At 36.1% G+C, this 19,694-nt stretch overlaps 1 protein-coding gene across 1 annotated transcript; it reads right to left on the reverse strand.

The window, feature by feature from the left end:
- Positions 1 to 5,702: 5,702 nt before the first annotated feature.
- Positions 5,703 to 11,146, reverse strand: LOC131150905 (uncharacterized). The gene is made up of 3 exons (XM_058101978.1): positions 10,653 to 11,146; positions 7,885 to 8,172; positions 5,703 to 7,141 (listed from the first exon to the last, which is right to left on the reverse strand). The coding sequence occupies exons 1-3, from the start codon at positions 10,803 to 10,805 to the stop codon at positions 5,948 to 5,950; spliced, it is 1,635 nt and encodes a 544-aa protein (XP_057957961.1). The 5' UTR covers positions 10,806 to 11,146; the 3' UTR covers positions 5,703 to 5,947.
- Positions 11,147 to 19,694: the final 8,548 nt, after the last annotated feature.

The raw sequence follows: 19,694 nt of genomic DNA on the forward strand, positions 1-19,694 counted from the left end.
TCATAAGAAGAGGTTGAATAGGAATTTACCTCGTTGTCTCTTGCTGTAAAGCACAGGTTAGCAATCTCATGATCACTTGATTCAATCTCCGAGTCACCTGAGCTTGAGTCATCTCAGGTTACTTTCATTGCTTTCTTTTTCTTCTTTTTGGCGTCTTTCTTCAGCTGTGAACAATCAGGTTTTATATGTCCTACTTTCTTACAGTTATAACATATAAGGGGTTCATTCTTTGTTTCACTCTTACTTGGCTCACCCTTATGTGTCTTTGACCCTCTGAATTTTCTAGCAAATATTTTATTCTTATTAAAGAATTTCCCTAAACGTCTAGTGAATAAGGCTAGATCATCGTCATCTGCCTCATTGTCCTCTTCCTTACTAGAACTCTCCTTTGAAGCTTTTAGGGCTATTGTCTTCTTTTGTTTACTACCCTCAACAGTTCTTTCATTAATCGTCATCTCGTATGTGAGAAGCAAACCTATTAATTCATCTAGGGAAGTACTTTTCATATTTCTTCCTTCAGTTATGGTGGTGGCCTTGGGTTCTCAAACAGGAGGAAGTCCTCTAAGAACTTTCCTAATCATCTCATAGGTAGAATAATTCTCACCTACTACATTAAGGGAATTTATTATATGGGTGAACCTAGTGTGCGTACTAGTGATAGATTCTTCTGAGTTCATCTTAAAGGCCTCATTCTCGCTGGTGAGCATGTCAATCCTACTATCTTTAACATTCATGGTTCCCTCATAGGTAACTTCTAACTTGTCCTATATTGCCTTAACTGATTTACAACCCATGACTCTATTGAATTCATTAGCATCTAAGGCACAACATAGTGCATTCATTGCACTAGAGTTAATTTGGAGTTGATTCATTTTTTGTGGGAATCAAGTCACCATGTGTGACTACTTTCCATATCTATAATCCATAGTCTACAAAAATATCCTCATTCGTTGTTTCCAGAAGGTGTAATTTACACCATAGAAAATTGCAGGTCTAGATGAAGATTGGCCTTCACCAAAAGGGGATACTCCTAACTGTGCCATAGGGATCTTTATGTAACTACATGTCAGGATATGTTACAACCTAGGCTCTGATACCAATTGAAATTAGGATATATATTCCCAAAAGGGGAGGTGAATTGGGTATTTAAATTTACGTGTATTATTCCTTTTTATTTTAACCCTTAACTAGTTTACACTTAAAATAATATTCACAACCAACATATATATATGCAACAACAAAACTATATCAACAAGGAGTCTTTAGATATGACCACAAATATATATATGAAGTCTACAATTATATCACAAGATTAAATTTTAATTTACTCGGCTGAACAATTTACCTGATTTTTATTTTAGCAATACTTAATGATATTTTCAAAAACAATTTTAGTAATGAAGTATGTTTATCTTTGCATATATGCTTTAATTAAGAAAATCTTTTAAGATCTCAGCTTATTCCAAAACTTTATACTTGTCTAAATTTTATATCCAATAACTAAATCAAAGACAATATAGATTCTATCACAACTGAAATTGATATTCAGCTAATCTCCCATATTCAGCAAGTTTTTATACTCAGCAAGATTTGATATTCAACACTATTCAATATTCAGTAAGATTCAATATTTAACACGAGTTTATATTCAGTAAGATTCGATATTCAGCATTATTCAAAATTCAGCAAGATTCTAAACTCAGCAAGATTCAATATTCATTCAGTTCTTAATAAAAGTAAAAATCATGCACGCAAGTTATAACTTGCAAAAATTAAAAGTTTAGGAAAGAAGAAGTTGAACAACATTATTTTTACAAGGTTTGGCCGCAGCCTACATCCTTGCCTCAAGCAACCCGCTGTGAGGATTTCCTTTCCCAACTTCATTACCAAGTGAAGTTACAACCTCTCTCCGTTCAAGGTGGAGTTCGCCTCTCTAACGAGAACAATCCTCTCCCTAGGCAACAATTCAAAATACCTGAATCGTCAAAACAAAAACAACCAAAGCAACAATTGCTTGTACAATAGAAAGTTCCTCAAATAAGCAAATTAGTATACATTAGAATAAAAAAAATACTTCAAATAAACAATATGAAAGTTTAAACTCGAAAGTATATCACCGGAACTGATTCAAGAGTGTGAGTTTTGAAAGATCAAATTAGTTTTCTGTGAGTATTTACCAAGAACACAGTAGTAGTATAACTAGAGAGCGTTTTCAAAAATATGTGCATGTCGTACTCTTTCTTGTGAATTTTCCATTACCCTAACGTGTGAGAATATGATATTTAAATAGTGCGATAGGGTTTCAAAAGGTTTCCTTCAAATTTTCCATTAATTTGGAAACCAATCAAGTAAGATATGGAAACAAGATCAGCACTGTAACTCATTTAAACATACGCATCAATCGATTGTACTCGAAGGTCAGTCGCTTGTGCTCTTTAAAAATAGCATATTCTGGTGTCAGTCGACTGTTCCCTATAGGTCAATCATCTGTGCCTATTCTGCTTGTATATTTTCAAATTCAGTAGCACCACAATCGCCTGATGAGATGTCATTAGGTGTCTAAGTCCAATGACATATCCTAGGAGCTTCAATCAATCAATATTGGAATTTGAAGTACTTAAATGAGACTTTCATCTTATTATTCTATCTGAGTGCCTAAGTCTTCATGTTGTGAAGCTTCCAATATGTCTTTTGAGCTCTATGCGCTGCTTCAACGAGCTTCATGTCTCACATAACTTTATATCCTTCATGATTCATGACTTTAAGTGTTCAAATCAAATAATCTCTTCACGTACGCTCACAAAAACACTTAAGTGCTGAAACTCAAATTTACATAGATATGTTAAGTAATCTTAATTTGTTATCATCAAAACGAGATTAAGCCTTGTTAAGCCAACGTGATGTTTAGATTTTAGAGAGACTCACACAAGTCATACGGTTTGCGTTTCTATTTTGAGTTGGATTGCGATTAATTTATTATGCCTTAATACTTACAGTTTTACTTGCATGAATCAGGAGTCGTCAATTAGTAAAAACTATTGAATGATTGATATAATTATTAGAAAAGTTAATGCACAAACTAATTGTAAGTTGTCGTATACAACTTAAATTATTATAACATTTATATTTGAGAATGGCGAATTATCTGTCATCCGCCATGAATTATTCGATCCAAACCATCACCAATCCGCCACTTAAACGAGTCGAATATGAATCATGATTTCTTCACCCGATAATCCGCCTAATCCACCACGGATTATCTGACCCGATCTGTTTTACTAGATCTAACGTTTATATTACATGTTTGGGACATAAAAATGGAACAAAATTAGATCCAATGAAATTGTGTGGTAAGACATCATTAGATAACAGCAGTTTCTTCTCAGCTGGACAGCCTTGCTATGCCCAGCGCATATCTTTCATGCCATCGGATAAATAAATTGGGACTATATAAACAATTATGATACCAAAGCATATCTTCACATCTCAATTTGGCATGTTAGCTTATTTATTTAATATATTTCAATGCACTTCGAATTGTAAATCCAATTTTCGGTTGCAAGGTTGAGGAATATGAATTGACATTGATGTCTCTGCAAATGGCACTCACAGTCTCGCTACAGCCTAACCAACCAAGAGATCTTGGCGGAATTATCATATATGAAAGTTGAATAAAATTTTGCAAAGAAATAATCCACTTGTTTCTCTACAAGAAATGTGGAACATGCTCGATATCGTTTGATAGAGTAGTTGACCCGACTCCTTGTTTCAGGAAACCCTATCATTTAATTGGTATTTTTTCAAGAAAAGGAAACACTGGATTGTAATTCCAATATCCCGCGCAATTTCGATTTGCAGATATAGGACAAATATCCCCAATACCATTTCTTTTTGCTTTACTGCGACTTTTTTTTATTTATTTTTTTTCAATTCATTTCTTTCATTCATGCCTTTCGTCAAATATTTGGCGTATTCGTTATATTATTCAATTGATTAAGAATTTTAGATACAATTCCAGTATCCCACTAAGATTTCAAATTGTTGTGTCAAATTCAGGTTGATTATGTTTTAGAGAAAGACAATCAAACAATTTCCCAATCATAGTTCTTGCGAATCGAATCATCCAAATAACATATGAAAAGAAACTTCAAATATTTGATATATTTCTCTTTGAATGACATAAATGTCTCCACAAATGGTACTAGCAATTTTCAATCAACAACAAATCAAATATGTGAAGCAAGTCAAAAATAATAATAAATAAATAAATAAACAGGACTGTTGATGTATTGTTCAAGTTTGTGATTAGATATGTAGGTGAAACCGTGAAGATTCTTGTTACTAATTTCAAGCATGAAGACAAAAGAGAAAAAGAAGGATGAGATGCTGTGATGTGTTTCTACAAACAGATTTCAAACGAATGATGACACTTTTGAGGCTGCAAACATTATCACTGAACTTTTAATCATGTTAAATAGGCAACTCATGAAGTATATTTTAACCATTGTTCAACTTCACATGGGATTGCAGAGACTTTTTAGGCATTGTTCGCTTTATATCACTGCTGCAAAAATATTTTTAGCTACTGTCTCTCTGCATATTTTTCTTTTCTCAATTTTCTTTTTATAAATATAGAAGTAGTTCTATCTTGTGGTAGTCATTTTTCTCTCTAATTTTCTTAATCGTTGAATACTAGTGCAAGTGCACTCAAGAAGATCATATAATTTGCGGTTCGAATTTTTTGAGTACTATTTTTTAATGTTAAAGCTATTTTATCTCAAGAGTTTATGAAGGATAACCCCAAATAGGAATATTACATACCTGCTACATAGTTTGTTCGAGTAACCATCAAAATTAGAATGATATTTTTTGAAAAATGTTTGCGATAAACCAAATAATATTACTACAAGTCTCGTATTCGATTGAGTAACAAGCTAAATAAAATGGTAATTTGATTGCTAAATTTCAAAACTTGGCAACTGTCCGAGGATAGCATCACTTTCTTCTTCCCGCAAAACACAAAAAGCTAACCTATAAACATAACTAATTTCGCTGCCCTATAAATAAAGCTCACCCCCTCTGAGATAAATACTAATTCTTATTTTTCTAATAAATAGACGAAATCATGCCATGCCATTACTCAAAATTACACAACTCTTCAAGTAATGCTCTCTGTACGCACAACTCACTAACATTCTCACATCATATTCTTAGACCAAAACTTTAATTCAAATGTTCTAACATAAAAATCTTATGGCCTTGAATTTAATTTCATATTGAATTTAAATAAAATATAATATAAAATTATATTAAAATTTACTTAAATCCATCTAAATTTAAATACAAGGTTCAAAATTCATACTTCTAAACACAGAAAATATTTATATTTTTGTGACCTTTTGTCGTATGCTTTGCACACATGCACATGAAAAGTTCAATTTATACAACACATAAATTCAAAATCCTAGTAAAGAGTTGGGGATGGCCATATGATAACACTAATTAAAAACATAAGATTTTGAACTCTTGGTTGTTAGTCAATGCATCTACAAGATGGGGAGCAACCACAGCTCCGTCCAGAAGGAAAACTCGCTTGCTACTAAGAGGCACTATGCTTGTGAATCCATAATTTCACAAGAAACATTACGCATCTGAAATATTTCCATTACGCATCTGAAATATTTCCATTGCTATTACTAGAATTACTTAAAGACGTGACATTCATTCAATTCAGAGACCGAAATAAAAAAACAGGGTCTGGGGATGAGATCACAGATTCACAGATAACACAGTAATCTCCGCATCTCTCGATCCATATTTACCACAAATACCATCTACTCTTAACCTATATATCAGGCTTTTTATTTTAGGGACACGCACAGAAATTAAGTGTCGCCGCAATGTGATTAGTTAGAACATTGTCTCATACCTCAATACTGACTCACCATCACCATCCTCTTTGAGAACCTCCAGAAGAAAGCACATTCAACCTGTCAAGCACAGAATTAAAATCCACAGGCTGGCCAGTCTCCTCCATCCTTTGTATCGCACCAACAACATGATCTCCCCTGTAACCCATGCTCACCAATTTATCAATCAACTCAGTGTAAGGATGGTTGCGAAGAATTTGAGTGCTTGGATTCCGGGACATAAGATTTGCACTAGTGGTTGGCTGTGGATTCTGAAGAGAAACATTTGACGGAGGATAGCCACCTTGTGAGAAGGGTGGTGATTGTTGAGGATGATGTGCTCTCCCTCCCTCAGTGTCATACATCACATATGCATTCCCATGGGAGAGAGCAGGGTGCGGCCCAGTGGCCGAGTACCCATCCCCAGGCTGCCCTGCAAAATTTCCCTTGACATGCTGTGGAAGTGGTGACGGCTGCTGCTGCTGTTGAACTGTTCTACCAACCCCGCCATACCCATAAGGCATGACATCAGCACGGCTTGCCCCAGGCTGAGAAATTCCTGAATATGGCACTTGCATTGGCATGCTGATCGGGAGTGTCTCTGGAAGAGATGGGTTTGCAGGTTGGCTTGGATAGGGAGGGTAAACTGATGTCGACTGGGGTCTGATCTGGGGTTGCATAGATGGTTGCTGTGGTGGTTGCACCTGCTGCGGCATTTGCTGTGCCCATGGTTGCTGATACTGAGGCAATTGATGAACTTGGGTTGCCTGACTAACCTGGGATTGTGCTGGCTGTGGTGCCACCCTAGAAATATCCTGCAGTTGAGGTGTTCGGTATTGAGGGTCAGACGACAAATATTGACCCTGAGGATGTTGCGTTTGGGCTGGTAACTGGGTGGTTGGAGGTAAGTAGTATGCCTGTGGTTGGGTCACATTCTGAACTGGAGCTTGTGAGGGGGGCGCCACAGGCTGTTGCTGCTCGATAGGTCTGGGCGGAAGTGAAGGCTGAGGAGCCACTTGGTGGGGTAGAGCAAGAGCTAACTGCTGGTTACTCATATCTGATGCATTGTCAGACCTTTGGGAGTCTGAGGCTGTGGGGGTACCTCTCTCCTCACTGTGTTGGGAATGGCTAGCAGAAGACGATTCTTTCTGTGCCAGCTGAAGTTTAGCTAGTTCTTTTTGTGCTTCCGCAAGCTCTTGCTTGTCCCTCAGAATCTGCACTGACCTGTGGACCTGCAGCAAGGCATTAAAGAGAAGTAATTCTAATTGTTCCAAAAACCTTGGATATTAGAACTTTGTGACTGGGTCTATATCAGAGAGGCAAAAAGCAATAAAAACATTTTAGCAGCCATAATCATTGATCACAAATGTAGGTCAAAAACTAAACAGTACAGCAGGCTGATGCCCTTGAACAAAAATCTCAATTGGAGTGTTCCCTAGCTTCCAATGAAAACAAAATGCTGTGACCATGGGCACGCGTTGAAAAAGAGTCCCCTAGTGCAATGTTTAGAAGAGCTCACTAAATACCCTTCATAAGAAACAAAAGACAACTTCACAATCCTTAATATAATTTTTTCGGCCAAGAAATCGTTTCCCAAGGCTGGGAAGCTGTCGGTAACACTTCCATGGAGTTCAAATGTCATGAGAGATAGATAAGATGCACATATTGAAAAGGTACAATTATACCTCAACTAAAACAAAATAACAAGGGTCTGTTTAGTTTCAGAGAACAGTTTTCATTGTTCATTTTCAATATTCCAAAAAAATACAAAACTCTAGTTTTCCTTGTGTAGGAGAGTTGGAAAATATCTTTTTATTATTTCCCAAGTTTTCCTTCAAAATATTCCAAAGATTACGTGGTGGTTTTTGTAATTCTTTGGAAAACTGAAAATGAAGAACAAACTGTTTTTACAGCAGTCCGTAAGATATTATCAGGTATAGATATATGAACAATCCCATAGGCAGTTGTAACTCACTTCTTGAAGATGCTTCTCAACAGATTTAAGCTTTGTATCAGCTTCCCCATGATCGCGAACCAAATCAGATCGCATTTCTGCAATTGACTTATCAAGATTATAGCAGTACAATTCCAGCTGTGACAGACGAGAACTGATTCCCTCAAGAAAACGCATGAGGTTGTCAGCATATTTTTTCATCGTCTTTTCAACAGTACAAATCACATCTTGGTTGAGAGAGTCTTCCTGGGGCCCATAGGTACTAGTGGGGAACAACGATGATCTAGAGATTCTGTTTTTATGGAATTCCTGCTTGACAAAAGATGAAAGGAGAGGGTAAAAACAAAAATCCTTAGTTTCACGAGGGTATTTATTCCATCTTCATGGGAAAAAAAGGGGGGTATAACAGAAAACAACAACAGCCATAAAATGAATAAGCAAGATAAATGCAAATTGAGCTTCCCCACCACCTCAAAAAATAAAGAAAAAATCTACGCACCAAAAGTAACAGCAGTTTTAAAATTTATATATATATATCAGTTGTTTGGGAAAAGCCCATCAGAATCAGCTTTCTTAGAAGCTGAACGAACCGTCTAAGCTCCAAAAACACATTCTCAAACTTGTACAGGCTATTATGGCAATCAATTCACAAATGCCACAATCTTCAAAAGCAAGCCGAGTTTTGTAAGTAGCAATCAAGACAATTAAGTATCCTTAAGGATCAAATATTCCCTCATTGCTTATTAGATCATCCACTATACATTCTTTGATTTCGTGTCACCAAAAATTATTCACCACAACCAACTTCAAAGGGATCAGAGATAACTGAACAGTAAAGGCAGAATGTTTCAAAAAAATCCAACCATTAGTATGGATCTCTCTCCAACCACTTCCCCACCCTTCTTCAGTAAAATGGGCACAAAGGAACATTCCAAGAAAAGCTTAAATTTTGAACTCATTGAACGAAATGGGTAAACCAAAAATGGACCTAAATTTCCATGAAGGAGCTCCAAAATGAAGAATTGTAATTTATTCAGCATGGGAAACAAATATAAAAGAATGCAAAATCTTCAACACTATTATCAGTCGAGCGAAATTATGAAACAATAGTCTGCCAATTAGCTTCTTACCTGCAATGTTTCTGCCACAACTGCCGCCCCAATGTGCAAAAAGCTTCTCCCTCATAACATATGACTTAAATTTCAAATTTTTTTTATCAAGATAATGATTTTACAGCAACGAAAAAACCTGTGCTTTTGTCATTATACATGTTTTTTGTTCTTTACACTAACAGAGAGTAAGAACTAATACATCCATCCATTACTACATCTAGAATCTGTCTTGTTTAGCAGTAAAAGCTGAAAAATGGAACAGCTCTCAAAAAGATTTCAGTACCAACTGGCTAACTAAAATTCCATGGCATCATCACAAAATAGGTGGAACATTTAAAACAGGATCTAACGAGCAGTCATTACTTTTGGTCCTACATTTCCAGTTCAATCTAACATCAACACAGCCACACAGGGCAGCAACTTTAAGTAGGCACCATGCAAAACACTACAAATATAAACACTGGATGCTTTTCTTGATTTTTCATTTCACAGCCTTACCTAGGATGTTTAGGCAGAACAATGTTCTGTTAAAATATACAATGGACTTCATCAACAAATTTAATCCAAAATCCTCCTAATTCTTGTTCAATAAACCATAAAGAAACTCACTTGTTCAAAGCCTACTCATTTGTTCACTAGAAGCCTAGAATAGACCCAAACAACCCACTACATTGATGGCTGATGCACAATATATTATTCAAATTCACCAATCTCATCCAGCTAATGAGCTTTGACTCGTTCCCATGGATTTTTATTGCCAAGCATGGGGCACCCATACAGCCTAATTAAGTAGCCAGGTTGGCAATATACATCCGTACCACTTTACCCACGAGGTCCAATTCTTGCAAGATAATTCTCTTTTTGCACTATATCATCATTCCTTTATCATCTTACGAAATTAATTGTAGTCCAAAATGCTAGCGTATTGCTAGGCCAGCAATAATATTTCAAAAGGATTTTCAGTCAATCGAATGATGAAGACCATATGCACCTAGATTTTCTCCAGAAAAGTCCATTAACGCAAGCAAACAAGTATATACCATGCTCTTTACTTAATAATGGAAAACCACGGCAGTTGCCACATTCTCAAACAAATTATCAACACATTACAAGATCCATAAATGCCCTCTTCCAAGTAAAAAAGTATGGGCGTGCAAGGAACAGGGCTTAGCCCCGCAAGTAAACAAAACAAAACGTCTCAATCCACGGGAAAATACAACCATCATAGTAAAAGGTACATACTTTCCTAATCTCTGAAGCAACAATTCTCATGATTCCCCACTTCCCCAAGCCCAACTCCCGGGAACTTTAATGTAACTCTTCTTAAGAAGGACTCAAAACTTCCATTCTAGCAGTCAATTGCATCACTCCAACCTGGTCAATCTGAACCTCGTAGTTAAAGGTTGAGAAGGAGAAGGTATTACACAGCGGAGCTCAAAAGAGAACAGGGCATACGACTTCGATTCAACATATCATTTAGATCGCTTCATCGGCCGAGTCCAAATCAGTCCACCAGAACCAAAACCAGGCCCCCAACAAAATTCAGCGGCTTTATGTCATATACAATAGTAATTACCCTCGATCCTAATCACTACTTCATAACTAAACAAAAAAGAAAACCCTAAAAAAAATCACAAAAACATATTTCGATTCTCAAATAGATGACGAGTTCAATACCTTGCCAGCACTTGCTCCGATCGCCGGATCAGAGTGGCTTCCGTTGGAGCTCTCTTGCGCACCGTAATCTTCATACGAGCAAAGAATATCATCGGTCCCAAAATCAAACCCCTTCGCACCAGAATTGGTTCGACCGGAAGATCCAGAAGCCATGGATAGAGCTCAATAAGGTTTCGATCAAACGAGTGGAAGAGAAGAAAATTAAACTTAGGGTTTACAGAGATAGGAAATAGAAAGTCCGGAGAGAGAGAGAGAGAGAGAGAGAGAGAGAGAGAGAGCTTGTAGAAGAGGAAATGTTATGCGCGGGTTTGTATATATAGAGAGAAGAATCAACTGTAGAGACAACGTTACAGAGAAGAAGACCGCTGAAGGAGACGGGCTGAGCGAGATGACTGATAAGGATGACAAGCCAGCCGATCTTATTATTGTGGGGATAGCCCTTCTACTTTCGTTTATTTACGTTTCTTACCAGACTTTGGAATATTTTCTCTCACAAACGACCGAGCGAGGGCGGCTTGATATCATTTATATTTTTCATTTTTCGATTGTAATAAAATAAAATAAAAATATGTTATTTTATTTATCTAATTATTAGCTTTTTACTTCAATCGTAGTTTTTAAAATTTATTAATTTTTTATTTCAATTTTTTATTTAACAAATTATTACAGTAACTCATTCATGCAGCATTTAATATTTAGAGTTCACTCTTGTAAAATTAAAATTATTTTACAATTAAATAAACATATTATCTGAATTTACGATATAAATAAAATAATTTTTTTATAAGTTTCTTAAATTCGAAAAAAATATATATAATTAGTCAAAATATTTTTACCATTTTTAAATCTTCATGTAGCGGATCTTGAGCACAAAAAGTTGACTTTAAAAATATGAAAACAAAAGACACAAACCTCTCATGAGATTTGGTAAAAAGATAAAAATCTCTCCTAAAATTTCAAAAACCTTATAAACTTTTCCCGAGGTTTCACCTTTTAAAAGACTTACTTTCTTGTAAAATATATGAAATGACTTGCATATTTTTGACAAATCTTAAGGGAAGTCTATAGAGTTGAAACCTTAGAGAAGGTTTTTAAAATTTTTGAAATCTTAAAGAATGTTAGTGTTTGTTTGCCAAACCTAAAGGGAGATCAGTGTTTTTTACCCAAAATATAATAATCAAGTAAAATAATTTTTTTTTTTTTTGCATTTTTATTATTTTAACTATTATTTTAATAGTTCTTTGGTTCAAGGATTAAAAAATGAGCATCCATTCATTCTATTTGATAATTAATTTTTTTTAATTTTGAGAATAAAAATCAAACAAGTTGTTCATTCTCAAATTTTTATTTTTATTTTTATAAATCTTGATAATAATATCAAATGACTCTTATGTGAATAAAAAATTATGAAGAAACAACTATTTGAATTTCTATATGTTAAAATATAGACTATTGGAAATATAAAGGAGATGCCGTAGTCAATACTCAAACACACGTTTTAAATTGCTTTGATTTAACACATATAAAATTGAAACTCTACATCTTTAAAATAAATTTACAGTTTAATAATTTTATTTGTGACTTATTGATTGGGGTGGGTGTGTGTGTGTGTACACCATTAACTGTTATCATACTCACGCGCACACACACATACATGAATACACACTATTAAATTTTGTCACACTATTACTTCAATTTTTTTATTTTTTAATCAAATGAACTTTCCATTATGTATAACAAACACTAAAGAGAGTTATGGACCATAAAGGATTACAACCACTACATAAAGGTCATAGCCCCAAATCAATTAGAAGCATTTAATTATGCATGTGCATTACATTTTAGTTGGGAGATACTCATTTATGGGACTGTTTAGACTCTCTAAGACGTGTTCTAATTGTTCTTAAATATGATTACATTACCTAAACTTGATCGCAATATTAGCTTTAGCGTTAAAGAATGCACCAAAAGTAATTGGGAATTCCTAAGCTCTTTCTCTAAGAACAATGTTCTATTTTTGGTGTATTAGGTAAGGAAGTTTGTTTCCTATGTGATGATCTATGTAATTAGAGAAAAATAAAATGGGGGGTGGAGAGAGAGAGAGTCCCAAATCAAGGAATTCATTGACCCTAAGGTCGAGGTGGCTTAAAAAAAAAAAAAGCAAGTCCATGCATAAATGTGAACACTAAGACACTAAGACAAGTGTAAAGTACAAGTAATGAAATAACAACTTGTGATGGTGTGAGTCACATCATAACAGTATCAACCATTCCTTGTAATTGAGAAGTAGAAGTCAAGTCAATGATAGAATTCACATTATGTTTTGTTGTGGATTACCCTACATAAGAATCACTATTGCATGGATGATAGCTCTTATGCATTATAAAATTGATAGGCGATAAATTATGGTTATTTTGGAATTAAAAATAGAAGGCTTAGTGTGGTGATCTGGAAAATAATAAGAATAAAATAAATCAGAAAAGAGGGAGAATGGTTTGGTATAGACCAAACCATGGATGGTTTCATGGGAGCTCAAAAAACCGTCAATGGCTTCATGTTACCGCAGCGTTACAGCTAGTATCTCACTTGGATGGTTCACGCTAATATCCTGGTAAGTCACAAACATATATAATGAATATTTTCTTTGATTCGAACATTGATGGTTTAATTGTTTTCCTTTCTAAACTGTTCAATAACAAGAAAAGGTACACTTTTTCTTATTTAAACTTATTTTTAATACCTCTAAATAATAAAAATGCACACTTATGTAAAGGATAGGAGTTTTATTTGTTGAGTAGCTGGAACCAGGAGACGCGTGTGTGAGCTGGTGTCGCGTGCAAGCTGGTGCAAGCTGGAGCTGCGTTGAGCTGTGTTTGCTGATTTATTGTAATTCCTCCATCACCATTTAATGTAATTTCTCTAGCCATTTATAAATAGAGAGGTGTGTGTGAGTGAAACATGTATAGAGAAGAGAGGTAGATTGCAGAAAAGAGAGTGAGGAAGAGTGCAAAGAGAGCTTCCTAAGAGTTTGTATTTTTCTCTCGGTTTCATAGTGGATTGTGGTGTGCTCCGTGGACGTAGGTCAATCTAGACCAAACCACATAATTTCTAGTGTCATCTATTTTTCTAGTGTGTGTGTGTGTTTTTTTTTTACTCACAGATTCCTAACAAGTGGAATCAGAGACTAGTTTGGAGCAAAAAAGCCATATTAGAGAAATTCACCGAAAACATAACCCTATCCAATGTCTTGAAATTGAATTTTGAGGCCACCATCATGTTCCTCTCGTCGAGACGAAGCCAATAGTGCAAACTAGAGCTCGAAAGGAGCCCATACGCACCACACGCGCCACGCTGGAATCATCCGTGTCTTTACGCGCCTTCACGCCCCAGCGACCTGCCAACCACACTCCCACACGTGCTCCATGCATCTTCCTTACCCAGCCGCTTCGACCCAACCCGGACTGTACCTGACCTGGATCCATACCAATTAATCCAGACCTGACCAACCGACACACGGCATCCCTGTCAGTCACCACGTGGCAACCGCAGCAACTAGCACGTCAGCACTGCCACGTCATCTAGTGAGACCCACAGAATTTGCCAATAGGTGGGCCCACAGTGCCACGTCAACAATGGACCCACACCCTGCCACGTCAGCAAACGGCGTTTGTTAACAGCGTCAGTGACACCGTCAGGAATATTTCATCAGTCAGAGGTATATTCCGTTAAGTTTGACTGTGTTTGACCATATTTGACCGAGGGTTTGACTGGTTTTTTTGAAACTGTTACGGAGCCCTTTTCGAAAGACTTAAACCATTTCTACGGTTTTTCGACTTTTACGGATCCAATCGTGCTGTCCATTTAAGCTAATTTCATTTATAGATTAGCGAATCAAGATGTTAAACTAAAAGAGCTCAAAGATCGAGATGTTTAATGGCAACAATTTCGATTTCTGGAAGATGCAGATTGAAGATTAGTTATTTAGGAAAGAGTTGCACTTACCATTGAAAGGAAAGCCAGGATCTATGAACGAGGATGAGTGAGAGTTGTTTGATCGGAAAGCTCTCGGAACTATCAGAATGACGTTGTCAAAGTCTGTGGCATTTAATATCAAGCACATATCATCCACCAAGTCTTTGATGGATGCGCTTTCTAACATGTACGAGCAGCCGTCAACCACTAATAAAGTACGTCTTATGAAAAGGTTATTTACTATGACCATGTCTCTAGGTGAAAGTTTTAGCAGGCATTTGAATAGTTTCAACGAGTTGTCGGATCAACTCGCTTTAGATAGGATTACATTTGATAGTAAGATTCGTGCCCTACTTACTACAATTAGTAGCTCCATAGAGAAATCAAAGCTAGTATACGATGAGGTCGTCAGTAAGATTTTGACGGAAGAAATTAGAATGCATTCAAACCATGGTTCCACTTCGAGTTCAGCCTTGAACGTGGAAAGTCGAGGCAGAGGAAGCAGGCATGGACAATCAAACAATCACGGCAGATTTAGGTCCATGCGATCCAAATCCAGAAAACCCAAAGGTTCTCAGGACACAGGTTCTTAGGGTACAAAGAATATTGAGTGTTGGAACTGTCGAAAAATTGGTCATTATAGAAACCAGTGCAAAGGTTCAAAGAAAGAATATGAGATGAAGGTGAAAACAGAAGCAAATGTTGCTTCAGAAAATGATGATATGTTGATCTGCTCTTTAGAGAGCAAAAAGGAGTCTTGGGTATTAGACTCTAGAGCTTTATTTTATGCCACTTGGAGTAGAGATTGCCTAGAGGAGCATACACCAAGTGACTTCGGTAAAGTATACCTTGGCAATGATCAACCTTGCGACATTACCAGCAAGGGGACAGTGAAGATCAAGATGAACGGGTCAGTATGGAAGCTAAAAGATGTCATATATATTCCAGACCTGAGGAAGAACTTGATCTTAGTTGGTCAACTAGCAGATGAAGGATATAACACAACTTTCATTGGTGATGAATGGAAGATTTCGAAGGGTGCATTGATGATTGCACGAGGTAAGAAAAGTGAAACTCTTTATGTAACCCCTAATGCATGCATGTCTATTACAGTTGTTGTAGGAAATGATGATAACAACATTTGGCATCAACGACTCAGACACCTGAGTGAGAAGGGACTCAGGGTGATGCACTTAAAAGGAAAGTTGAGTGATTTACAATCAGTGAAGATTGACACATGTGAGGATTGCATACTTGGGAAACAGAAGAGGGTCAGTTTCCAGACAAACACCAGTTACCCAAAGAAGGCGAGACTTGAACTAGTTCATTCAGATGTATGGGGACCAACGACCATTTCATCCACAGCTAGGAAGCATTACTTCGTAACATTTATTAACGATCATTCTCGGAATGTATGGGTTTACTTCCTGAAAAACAAATCTAATGTCTTTGATGCTTTTAAAATTTGGAAAACAATGGTTGAAAATGAAACTGATTTGAAAATCAAGAAGCTGAGAACCGATAACGGTGGTGAGGATGATGACACCGGGTTCAAGAAATTCAGCTATGAGCATGGTATCAGAATGAAAAGAACTGTACCAGGTACGCCTCAGCATAACGGCTAGCCGAACGGATGAACAGATTGTTGACAGAAAAATCCAGAAGCATGTGTATGTAGTTAGGCTTACCAAAATGTTTTGTGCAGAAGCAGTCAACACAGCACCTTACTTGATTAACAGGAGTCCATTAGTACCATTGGACTATAAACTTGACTCACATTTGAGAGTTTTTGGTTGTGTTGCATATGTACATATGAATGATCATGTCAGGAATAAACTTGATCCAAAATCCAGGAAATGTACCTTCATCAGTTATGGTGGAGATGAATATGGGTATCGCATTTGGGATAATGAAAACAAAAAGGTGATCAGAAGCGAAGATGTGATTTTTGATGAAAAGGTAATGTACAAAGATAAACACACAACAAAACCTACAAAGTTTGAAACAACCTATGTAGATGTGGATGATGTCCTAAAAGGTGTAAGGACACGTTAGCGGAACACCAAGAATCCTTAACAGAACACCGAGAATCCTTAGGCCAAGGAACCTGTGGAGCAAATTGTTGCACCACTACCTCCTACTCCAGTTCCAGAGTTTAGGAGATCTTCTCGGTAGCATGTACCAAATAGGAGGTATATAAATCATTTACTTATTACAGATGGACGAGAACCTAAATGCTATGTTGAAGCATGTCAGGAAGGAGATTCAAGCAAGTGGGAGCTTGCAATGAAATACGAGATGAAATCTCTTACCTCCAACAAAACATGGGAACTAGCTAAGTTGCCCAAAGGTTAAAAGGTTTTTCACAACAAATGGATGTATAGGATCAAAGAAGGGCATGATGGATCCAAGAGGTATAAAGCCCGGTTAGTAGTTAAAGGTTTCGAGCAAAATGAAGGAATTGACTACACTGATATTTTTGCACCAGTTGTGAAGCTAAAAACCATCATATTGGTCTTGAGTATTATTACCTCAGAGGGCTTACATTTTGAGCAGTTGGACGTGAAGACGGCATTTCTTCACAGTGACCTTGATAAGGAAATTTATATGCAACATCTAGAAGGTTATTCGGTTAAGGTAAAGAGAATCTTGTGTGTAGATTGAAGAAGAGCTTATATGGTCTCAAACAAGCTCCTAGGAAATGGTACAAGAAATTTGACAGTTGTATGCAGCGGAAAAATTTTCAAAAGTGTAATGTCAATCACTATTGCTACTTCAAAAGGTATCGTACTAGCTATATTATCCTATTGTTATATGTTGATGATATGCTAGTCGCAGGATCAGATATAGAAGAGATCAGAAAATTAAAGTAGCAATTTTCAAAGTAGTTTGATGTGAAAAACTTGGGTCCTACAAAATAGATTCTTGGGATGTGGATCTCCAGAGATAAACAACAAGGTACGTTACGGTTATCTCAGTTAGAGTACATTAGTCGTGTTTTACAAAGGTTTAACATGAGTAGCGTCAAAGCAGTAAATACACCATTGGTAGGTCACTTCCGTCTCTCTAAGGATTAGTCTCTCCAGAAATATGAAGAAAAAGATTTCATGGCTAAGGTATCATACACCTCAGCCATTGGAAGTCTCGTGTATGCTATGGTTGGTACCATACTAGATATTGGCCAAGTAGTGGGAGTTGTCAGCAAGTATATGTCAAATTCAGGGAATACTCACTGGGAAGCAGTGAAGTGGATTTTGAGATATCTACGTGGCACTATTGATAAGTGCATATGTTTCAACAAAAGCGATTTGAAAATTCAAGGATATGTAGATGCTGATTTTGTAGGTGAAATTGATCATCGTAGAAGTACCATCGGATATATATTCACTGTTGGCACAACAGTTGTTAGTTGGATGTCACAGATACAGAAGATTGTTGTTCTATCCACTACAGAAGCTGAGTACATAGCAGTGACAGAAGCAAGTAAAGAGATGATTTGGCTTCAAGGTTTGTTAAAGCTCGGAATAAAGTAGGAAAGAAATGTTTTGTACAGCGACAGTCAAACTGCGATACATCTGGAAAAGAACTCTACATTTCATTCCAAAACCAAATACATTGGATAACGTTATTATTTTGTCAAATCTCAATTAGAAGATGGAGTGTTGACACTGGAAAAAATCCAAGGTAGCAAGAATCCGGCAGATATGTTGACAAATGTGGTAACTACAGAGAAGCTGAAATTGTGTTCAACTTTAGTTGGTTTTCATGCCTGAAAACATATTTGAGCACATCATTTAACCATATACTGGTTGAGGAGGCGTCTCCGTCTCCTAGTGGGAGATTGTTAAGTACCTGGAGCCAGAAGACGCATGTGTGAGCTGGTGTCGCGTGCAAGCTGGAGCTGCGTTGAGCTATGTCCGCCGATTTATTGTAATTCCTCTTTCACCATTTAATGTAATTCCTCCAGCCATCTATAAATAGAGAGGTGTGTGCGAGTGAAAAATGTACAAAGAAGAGAGGTAGAATGCAGAAAAAAGAGTGAGGAAGAGTGTAGAGAGAGCTACCTAAGAGTTTGTATTTTTCTCTCGGTTTCATAGTGAATTGTGGTGTGCTCTGTGAACGTAAGTCAATTTAGACTGAACCACGTAATTTCTGGCATCATCTATTTTTATGATGTGTTTTTTTTTTTGGGCTCACAGATTCCTAACATTATTGAGGCCAAGAATAACACTCCCCTGAAGACCTTTTTGAGAAGAACATTAAATTTTATACTTATATAAGCATCTTGTCATGGTAAAACTCAAGTGCTTGCATGTGTGGTGTCTACAATAAGTGGCATTGGCAAGGGTTGTTTGGTCATAATAAATATTTAAACACACGCATATAATAGTTGTTTTTCTACCCACATTGAGTATTTGGTGGGACTAATAATAATAATAATAATAATAATAATAATAATAATGAACTATTGAATCTCATAATAAAATATTATGAAATCCATTTCATGCTTTTTGAAATAATTATCAAATTTAAATAAATAATAGCCATGACATTTTTTTCTCTTGGGAATTACATACATTGAATGTTGAATCAAATTCAAATGCAATGGTCAATAAAATTAATAATAACTACAAAGATCCTATTATTTCTAATAAGTGAAATTGGCTTTGAAAAAAGCACGTGAAGGTGTGTCGTGGCAGAGTTAGGAATTTTCATCAATGAGGGCAAAAAATATTTAAATAAAAAATTTCATGTTTCTAAGGCAAATTAATTAAAATGTATATACATAATACAATAATATTTTAAATTTTAATAATAGTTATTTTAAATAACAGTTACTTATCCAAACGAAATCAAAAGAAACACTCCATACATGTCATTCTCCAGTGCCTTTACACTAAAATAAACTCCTAATATTTACATCAAAAGAGGCAAAAGCATAAAAGTATCATTAAACATAATCCATGTATTCTTCCTTGTATTTAATAAGTTTTTTTAAAAAATAAATAAAGACATAAATAAGTAAATAAAATAACACTCTTCCAATTAGGATTTGAAACTTTCGGTACA

Source organism: Malania oleifera, chromosome 3, assembly GCF_029873635.1.
Source record: "Malania oleifera isolate guangnan ecotype guangnan chromosome 3, ASM2987363v1, whole genome shotgun sequence".
In the NCBI taxonomy this organism is placed as follows: domain Eukaryota; kingdom Viridiplantae; phylum Streptophyta; class Magnoliopsida; order Santalales; family Ximeniaceae; genus Malania; species Malania oleifera.